The following is an 8,387-nucleotide window of genomic DNA, read 5'->3' on the forward strand; positions in this document are numbered from 1 at the left end:
CATAACAATGCTTCTCCTCTGACGTGAGGCTGACAGTTACTCCTTCTAGTCATGTGAATCATCAAAACAATCACAATTTGATCTTTTTTTCTTTTTGAAATTATTCAGCGCCAGTTAAACACCCTAACTGGTGCAGTTGCCAGAGCTCCAATCATCTCCCCTTGTAAACTGGCACTTTGCATCACCATGGCAACCTCTCCTCTCAGCTGATTCCGGATCATCATCACTGCTTCACTGTCATTTCTGTCAACCTAGTTTGAATAACACATCCTTTATCCTTGTAAGCTTAACTTTTCATTTGTTACCGGCCTTCATGACATAAACAGACACAAGTCAAGATATTCTATCAATAATGTTTATTTAACACTACTACGAAAAATATTAACAACTTAAAAGTCAGTAAATGATGAAGCGTCAACAGAAGTAGTTACAAATGGTATTCAACAGCTCTGAGTCCATTCATTGGTCAGATCGCCACACGTCCTCCGCCGCCCTCCCTCTCACAGAACCGGTCTGGGCTGCTGAGTGAGCAGGATACCGAAGCGTTTCTTCACAATAACTCTGTGACGGGAGAATTTATCATCGGGGGAGAAGCGGGCCGGGTGAGCTGAGCTGGTGGGCTGCCCATCAGGTCCCACTTTCTGGAGGCGACAAACAAAACAATGAGTGGTTTAATGAAAGCCTGGGAGGTGTGAATATTCAACAGGAATATATATCAGTACAACAGCCAGTGCTTTGATTGGTCCAAGACTTCATTATGTGTGACAAAAATTGTGTGTAACAATTTACAGAAACAAATGAATCAATTTGGCATTTCAGAATATGGACTTTGTTCTCCTAGAGGACTTTCGATTGCACTTTCCTTTTTTGTTGCAAGTCTTTAAGTTTTCCAAGCACAAACAAAACCCTAAGACCATTAGAACTAGGACGGCACAGTTCTCAGACCTTTCCTCGGAACTGCAACACACTTACAGCATGTTTGAAACGGCAGGAAGACGCAGTACTTGTAACTGGGTTTCAAATTAAGTCATGACATTCAAATTTGCAAGAGTAAAATAAAAATGTGGACATTTGACTTTAAACGGCAATTTATCCGACTGGAACCAACGGTTATGCGCATTAACAAACGATCAACAGTTTGTTCATCGTGCTTTCTCTGGAAATGCAAACACGAGATCACGAGTTCGCTAGCAGCTTAGCATAAACACGCTCGTCATTAGCTCTGGAGATGTGATTAGCTTCTTCGCCGATGAAGACAAATCGCTTCAAAAGCCTGGAACAGACAGACAGAGCTAACAGTTGACTGGTTCCAGGGAGAGGAGGGTAAACCAGCTACCTTCAGGGTGTAGACTCTGTCTCCGTTCTCGTCCAGGTGAAACTGCAGGAACATCTTGGCGGGACAATTAGTTCGACTGTGTCCGAGGCTAAAACAGATCGTTACTCAAGATAAAAACAAAGCAGTCTGCTTTCTCCAAGCTGATACTTTCCCCTTTTCAATTCCACGTGTAGAGGAGATTCTTTCAGAGCGCTCGAGCAGGCCGGATATCCGGTTCAAAGGGCAGGCGCAAAGCATTCTTGGAAATTGAGTTTCTTATTCCCCCGTAAACTCCAAAATACCGATCAGTCAAAACGTTACAGGATTCAGAGTGCAAAATACAATAAAGCTGCTACAATTCCTCCTTCGTGAGGATTCTCACGTTCAGTTTTACAGAATGTGTTGACGAGTTGTGTTCTTTGTCGTAACTGTAACGATTAATTACAGTTAGGACAAAGTCATTTCATTAGATTAGTGAATTACTTTAATTCTGGAGGCTGTTGAACCAAACTGGTTCACACTGAGAGCTGTTCTTAATCACTGCAATCCCTATAAATGAAATAGACAAACAATGATACACATCTATCTCCATCTACAACACAACTACAGCCTCCAAAATGACCAAAATTCAAATAAATCAACTCATCTTTGATTCAATAAAAACTGAACGTTCGAAGATCATTAAGGTTTTATTGCAGGAGTGTCGAAGGATGAGAGAGAAGATGCGTATAGTTCCAATTTATATAATCTTTGACGATTAAACGACAAGAAGTTTGCTCGGTCAAATAGTAATAACTTTATTAATACTGTGACATAAAAAAACAATTACAAATTCAATTCATTTCATATATTAAGGCACTTTACAGGGTGAGATGACAGGCTTGAGGAGAGAAGGGAGCAAAGGAGCAGCTGTACACTGCTGAGTACTTGAACAGCCAGGCTCGCAGTCCAAACGAATCGTACAATAAATAAGCACAGGACTTCACAGTAAAGATGAAAGGACAAAATATTGGTTCTCACAACAGACGGGTGACCTCACAGGCCACAAATATTTCAGACCGGTGAGAAGTTCACGGTACACTGAGGAGCTGAGGGGAACACCAACAGATGCACATGTTGCACTTAAAAGTTATCCAAATGAATTGTGGGTCATTTCAAATTCATTAGACCTTCATATTTTGAAAAACTGACAGCCCAACTGGTGCTAGCGTCTTCAGAATATAACAAATGAAATGACTAGTTAGAGGACTCCAAGTTCTATATTTGACTCAGCATTGGGATTCTTGTTTTCAACATCCACAATAATCTGAATTGATGCAGAGACAATTTTAAAAAATGCCACTAGTTCCACTTTTTGACTCCTGTCATTCTAATTCTTATTCTTTTATTGTTGTTCTCACAAGCTACAAATTTGAGGCCACGTGCTGAGTGCAAAAGAAAAAGCCTGCCACTTCACGCGCTTCAGTACAGATCCGTGTCAAGCTGGTGGCAGGTGGATGGTTGTTATCTCTTGCATCTGTGTTGTATTCCCGTCCCACCTTACATCTTCTTTTTTCCTCAATTCTTCTCTTTTTCCAACAAAGACACAAATTTCTTTCAAAATGCCTCATCTTGTTTTTGATCTTCCACTGGTCAAGAATCAAAGTAGTGTTACACCGCCCGCAAGTACACGTGGAGGCTCAATGGTACTAGCAAGGTAACGATGCAGTTAGTATGGAGCAGCCTGCTGCCCTCCTCCATCGCGAGGGGAGACAGTGATGGGAGCAGTCGGAGTCTCAGTCCGGCTCGGAGCTTGGGGGTGATGGTTCAGGATGGAGCAGGGTGGAATACTTCAGAGGAACGTCTAAACCCACCATGGGACCCACCACGCTGAGCCACGTCAGAATGTAGTTCACGGGCCTGTTCACACACAGACACACACATACACACCCCGAGTAATATGCATGAAGTCACTCAGACTCTCCACTGAGCCCAAATTAGCCAAACTAAATAAAGAGATAAATAGAAATGAATGCTAGTTTTCACTACATTAAATGGATTTACCCAAAATGTAGTGGGCTCTTCCTCGGCCGTGATTGATTCCTCCAATTCTGCCTCACAGATTCTTAATAATCCTGCTTACAGTCAGTGGGCCTGTCACCATAATGACTACACTGCTAGATTGTACAATAAATGCAATTGAAATCAATCATTTTGCTACCCCCATATATCACTGATTACAGCCATGTTTGTTTACATTTGTTTTGTGGTTAATTTTATTGAGGTTCTATTTATCTAGGATTCATCAAACTGAGACTCTAATTCTAATGTCGGGCTCTGAATATCTGCAAGAATGAAAGGTTACTCTCTGAAAGGGTAAATACTTTTATCATATGAAATTGTGTTATTGTATCAGTGTCATAAATGTTCTTGAGGTGACAATAATAACGCAACATCTTCGAGGATAATATATCATCTAATAAAATTAGATATTGTGACAGGCCTGAAAATCAGACAAAGAAATGCCACTGAAAACGTGGCGCCGTGTGAACATTCAACTGATGCAACTGCTGTGAGTTGAAGTCGCTTTCTATTAACTGCCGATGCACCAAATCATGCTGAGACACTTGAATCCAACAGAACCCAACCTGTGTTGCTCCCGAGCAGCCTGCAGCACAGGCGTCATGAACTCCTCCGTTCTACAGGGGTGGAGAATAAAGAAAGGCTGACCCAGCAGGGGGTGCTCCTGACGGACACACACACAGGCAGATGACACATGAGACCCGACAGCAGGATCCAGATACACCACTGCAGCCCTGCCGGTGTTACCTGCTGGGTGATGGTGTTAAGGGGACTTTGCTGGAGTCGCAACCTGAAGTTTGGATGGACGCAGCTCCACACCTCCTCTAAAGACAGGCTCCTCCCCTCTGACATGCAGGAAGAAGACAAGGAAAAGATGACGCCAGTTACAAATAAGACGTGTGTTTCTGTGTGCAGTGACTCTCTCACATGTCACTGACCAAGAGTGGACACCCTGAAGTAGAGCGCAGGAGCCCCGTAACTGCAGGAGTACAGGATGTGATACTCGTACTGAAGCACCTGGTTGCTGACTTCAGACTCCATCAAGGTGCTAACCTCCATCAAGGTGCTAACCTCTTCATCATCTTCATCCATGTCACTTTTCATGGTCAAACCATCACCTTCAACACCCAGAGGACACTGAAAAGGAGACAGACAGAGTTAATCTGTGCTGGTCCCTAGTTTTGTGATATTCAGTGACATTTAGTCACGCAGAGCTAGAAAATAAAGCACATTAAATAAGATACCTGCATATTTTTGTACACAATTCCTACCCAGACAGTTTTTTTTTCACCTGTTCAAGTTGTTCAGGCCCAAAGAGACCTGAAGTATGGGGATCTGATTCTGAACTGGATCCGTCTTGGTCCCAGGTCAGACTGGTGTCTGTGACAACTGAACGGAGAGAGGTCTTCTTCAGGTAGCCCTCCTCTGAACCCTGAACCCACATCCCAAACTCATATTAGTCACGCATGCACGCTCGCTGACGGCAAGAGAGAGAGAGAGAGAGCGAACCCATCACCATCCTCACCTGGATGGATTCCCAGCTCCAGCCATCTCTCATCTGATCTGACTGCTGCAGGAGGAGCTGGCAGCACAGACGGAAGCGCCCCTCATCGAGCGAGCACGAGCTCATCTCTGCGCATGAAGCAGGGCGGAAACAAGACGAGAAGTGATGTGAGATCGATCGCATATTTAGAAAATATCAGTTAACACACTTGAATAAATGTAGGGTGACGTTTGGTAGGCAGGGAGAACATTTAATTTTTAAAAAAACATGAATTTGAAAAGAACGCATCATTGCATATTATTGTTCATAATTACAATTATATTGTAATATTTGCAGGTTAAGATGCAGATGTAAAATTCGTCCGAGCTGGTTGACAGTGGAAGAGGTGAGTAATGGGTGTAAATGAAAGATTTCCTTACTTTTCGCTTATTTTGGAGCCTCGCAGACAGATGCTGAAAATCCTGCGCCTAAATATTAAGCTTTCACATTGAATATTATCATTTTTTATGATTTTTTTTGCCTCATACACTCTTTGGGTGTAGAAGATTTAAGTTTTTTGTTGTTGTTTTTTTCCCCAGAGAGAAGTGGCAGCAGCAGTGTACAAGCATCCGAGTACAAAAGGGAGCGTTGATTTCTAATGATCAATAACTAACACCGAAAATGATCATAAATATTTAGTTTTCCTCAATAATCCTCGCGGGTATTTGAATATGTATGTGACATAGTTGAAAGCTGCATTGTTAAACTTGACTTTTCTGAGAGGAAGGACCCCCAAAACCCCCTGATCTAACTGTGCTGATTGATGATGAAGTGATAACATCGTAGACGTACTTTACTTTTTCCACCCATCACGTAGAACGGTTCGCATTTAAAACAACACAGACGGTTAAGATTTGTATCCCTGTTCTTCTCCTCCATAGCAGTTTTACCTCTCTATTGTCGGGCGGCTGTCACTGAGGAGAAGTTAGCACCAGTTCAATGTCGCAGGCAGCTGAACCAATGTTTCTCTTCCGGGTTTGAGGTCACATGACTACTGAGCTCAACCATCTCACCTCATGAGCAGCTCCGGTTTAATTCAATTCCTCCATTGACGTTCCAGCAAATTCTTCATCAAAGATAATTATTATTGTGTTGTTTTGTTTTGTTTTTTAAAGAAGAAGAAGAAAGAAAATCGATTTTAAAAAGGAGAAGGACTGAGTGCATCATTATCTTGAGAGTGAAGGAACGACTCACCCCATAAGGCATTGCAGACATATATTTAACCCACGCAGCTAAAATTAATTAGCTTTGATGGCCTACTGTCAACAAACATATAATATCCAAATATTCAAAAGTTCTCATGAGAAAGATTAATTCTATGTGCTCTTCCTATTGTGAATTCTACTTGTGAACATGTCTAAATGCTCTGTGTCATTCAGGAGTGCTTGCTGATCATCACATTTTCACTCCTAACTTGTCAGTGGTCCTACATTAGAAGAATCGAACCTGCACGGCCCTCGTCCCTACGACTGACCAAGCCAACGGCGTCGGTTCATGGACACAAAATAAACCCGTCAGTTTGATAATGGTCTCTATTTGCTGCAGCGAAGCAGTTTGTGTCTGGTTGAGAGCTGAAAAAAGTCAGCAGTGTTAATCAGCCTTATTTATTTCATTTATTGCATCAGTGAGGTAATTATAGAAGGTTCCAGAGGTGGGAGCAGGGGGAGGGTCTCACGAAGACCAGTCAGCTCTGGGGATGATGATTATCACATGTGCCACAGTCTACTGTTGATGGTGGCACTGATGCCAGAGGTGATGAGGTTCATGCTGTTTTTTTTTTCTACCCTGAGGCTTTGAATGCTGGCTGGTGGAAAGATTAGGAAATAGCGAGGCAACTCATTAGTAGCCTGACTTTCCACTAATTCCTGTATGTAGTTCCCATGAAAGCCTCTTTTGCCAATCCAGTGTTAAAGCCTCATGTTGTTCCCATTAGAGGTCTGGATGAGGGAGACCTCGAGTTCTTCTACCTTGTGAACACTTGATCTTACAATCTTTAAAACTGTGTGATACTGCTTAGCACTATTGACCTGTGAGAAAGTGGAATTGTTGAGGATGAAGGAGTCACAAAACACACTCATAAAACACACTCAGCCACTTCCTTTACGTCCTGTTTACAGCACATACTGTATACTGGGGCTTCTGCAGACCTCGTTTTTCACGTCAGTGCCTTCATATAAACACGATGTCTCTTCAACGCTTTGAGGCAATTTATAATTCGCCTCAAACATCCGTTAGGACTCATGAATGAACTGCAAACAGTGTTAGTGGTCAAAGATCAAGGTGGGAGTGATGGACACGGACACAAACAACCATGATGCCTCTTTTGTAGTTTACTTCTACTGTACTGTGCTTCACTGTACTTCACACAACACCATCTCAGCAAGTACTAGTCGTTCTTGGTGATTTTGACCCATGTGCTGATACACATCAGTACAAAGTGAGAAGCTCAGTGTGAAGGTCCCTACTGAAACATACCAACCAACCGGACTCTTAAGACTCTTAACATGGTTTTAGGATCAGGATTATGAGAAAGAGTAATTCGAATAGTTTAACAATTCATGCCTGGTGTATTTGCTCTTAATTGTTGTGCTCAGTTTAACAGAGTGCCAGTAGAATGAAAGCCTCAGTTTGGTTGGAACATTTCCAGGTATTCCAACTAGATGAATATTTTTCAGATTATGATTTGAGTTGTTTGTTGTGTTTTTTTGTGATAGATATCACTGAGTCTGGATGAATGTAAGTCAGTTGTAATGTAAGTCACTTTACTAATCATTTATTATCTGGTTTTAGTTCACAGTCTGGCTGCAGAGTTCATGTTATGCTTATAACATGGTTTCAATATGACTTCTCTTAACAGACAATTTATCAATCAGCTTCCACTGCAAAGGAACATTGTGGAATTTTCTAGTTCTTCTCGTCTGATACAGATGAGATGATTTTCGAGACTCAGACCATGTGACCACCGGTGCCCAATAGATGAAAACATTTTCATTCAGTACAGCTTTAAGATAACTGCTACCTTAGACCCTTGTGATGTGCCGTGATCACCAACAGATGGTGGTGTTTACTAGTTTGGGAAAACTAGCGCCGCTAGCTTGAGCAGATCCATCTGACCAATACTACAAAAGCTAAAATATTCATTTCTCCTCATGAGTCTGTCATGACTACATTTTTATAAAAGAAAAGGCCTCTTTTTCGGGGGGGTTATGAACTTGTAATATTTATGCAGCTGTTTTTGTGGTTTGGAAGTTTAAACAACTTGAAGATGCATGACCACATGCAGATGTATAATTTATTCATTTTGTAGCCCATTCAGAAACCACATGCTGAATCAAAGTTTCAGCTAATGTCATGATCAGAAGCCAAAAAAGACACACAAAAAAAACAGCCGAAAACCAAAGTATATTAAAAAATATTATCCAGGCCATTCTATAGGATAAGGGCATCATTCAGTGATCAGCCCATCAT

At 41.8% G+C, this 8,387-nt stretch overlaps 2 protein-coding genes across 4 annotated transcripts; both read right to left on the bottom strand.

Annotated features, from left to right (window-relative positions):
- Positions 1–341: 341 nt before the first annotated feature.
- nop10 (NOP10 ribonucleoprotein homolog (yeast)) lies at positions 342–1,572 on the bottom strand. Its single transcript, XM_086204998.1, has 2 exons — positions 1,337–1,572; positions 342–641 (listed from the first exon to the last, which is right to left on the bottom strand). Exons 1-2 carry the CDS (start codon positions 1,388–1,390, stop codon positions 501–503), a joined length of 195 nt encoding a protein of 64 aa, XP_086061124.1. The 5' UTR covers positions 1,391–1,572; the 3' UTR covers positions 342–500.
- A 524-nt stretch (positions 1,573–2,096) lies between these two features.
- atg10 (ATG10 autophagy related 10 homolog (S. cerevisiae)) lies at positions 2,097–5,919 on the bottom strand. 3 transcript variants are annotated; one of them, XM_086204999.1, is made up of 7 exons: positions 5,810–5,919; positions 4,902–5,008; positions 4,668–4,808; positions 4,315–4,513; positions 4,124–4,221; positions 3,943–4,040; positions 2,097–3,214 (listed from the first exon to the last, which is right to left on the bottom strand). In XM_086204999.1, exons 2-7 carry the CDS (start codon positions 5,004–5,006, stop codon positions 3,091–3,093), a joined length of 765 nt encoding a protein of 254 aa, XP_086061125.1. In that variant the 5' UTR covers positions 5,007–5,008; positions 5,810–5,919; the 3' UTR covers positions 2,097–3,090. The 3 variants fall into 3 exon arrangements, with proteins under 3 accessions (XP_086061125.1, XP_086061127.1, XP_086061126.1); XM_086205001.1 differs by having other exon boundaries at positions 5,712–5,882; XM_086205000.1 differs by having other exon boundaries at positions 5,300–5,882.
- Positions 5,920–8,387: the final 2,468 nt, after the last annotated feature.

This window comes from Aulostomus chinensis, chromosome 5 (genome assembly GCF_037954235.1).
Source record: "Aulostomus chinensis isolate RoL2024-O1b breed Wild chromosome 5, RoL_Achi_v1.0, whole genome shotgun sequence".
Taxonomy (NCBI): domain Eukaryota; kingdom Metazoa; phylum Chordata; class Actinopteri; order Syngnathiformes; family Aulostomidae; genus Aulostomus; species Aulostomus chinensis.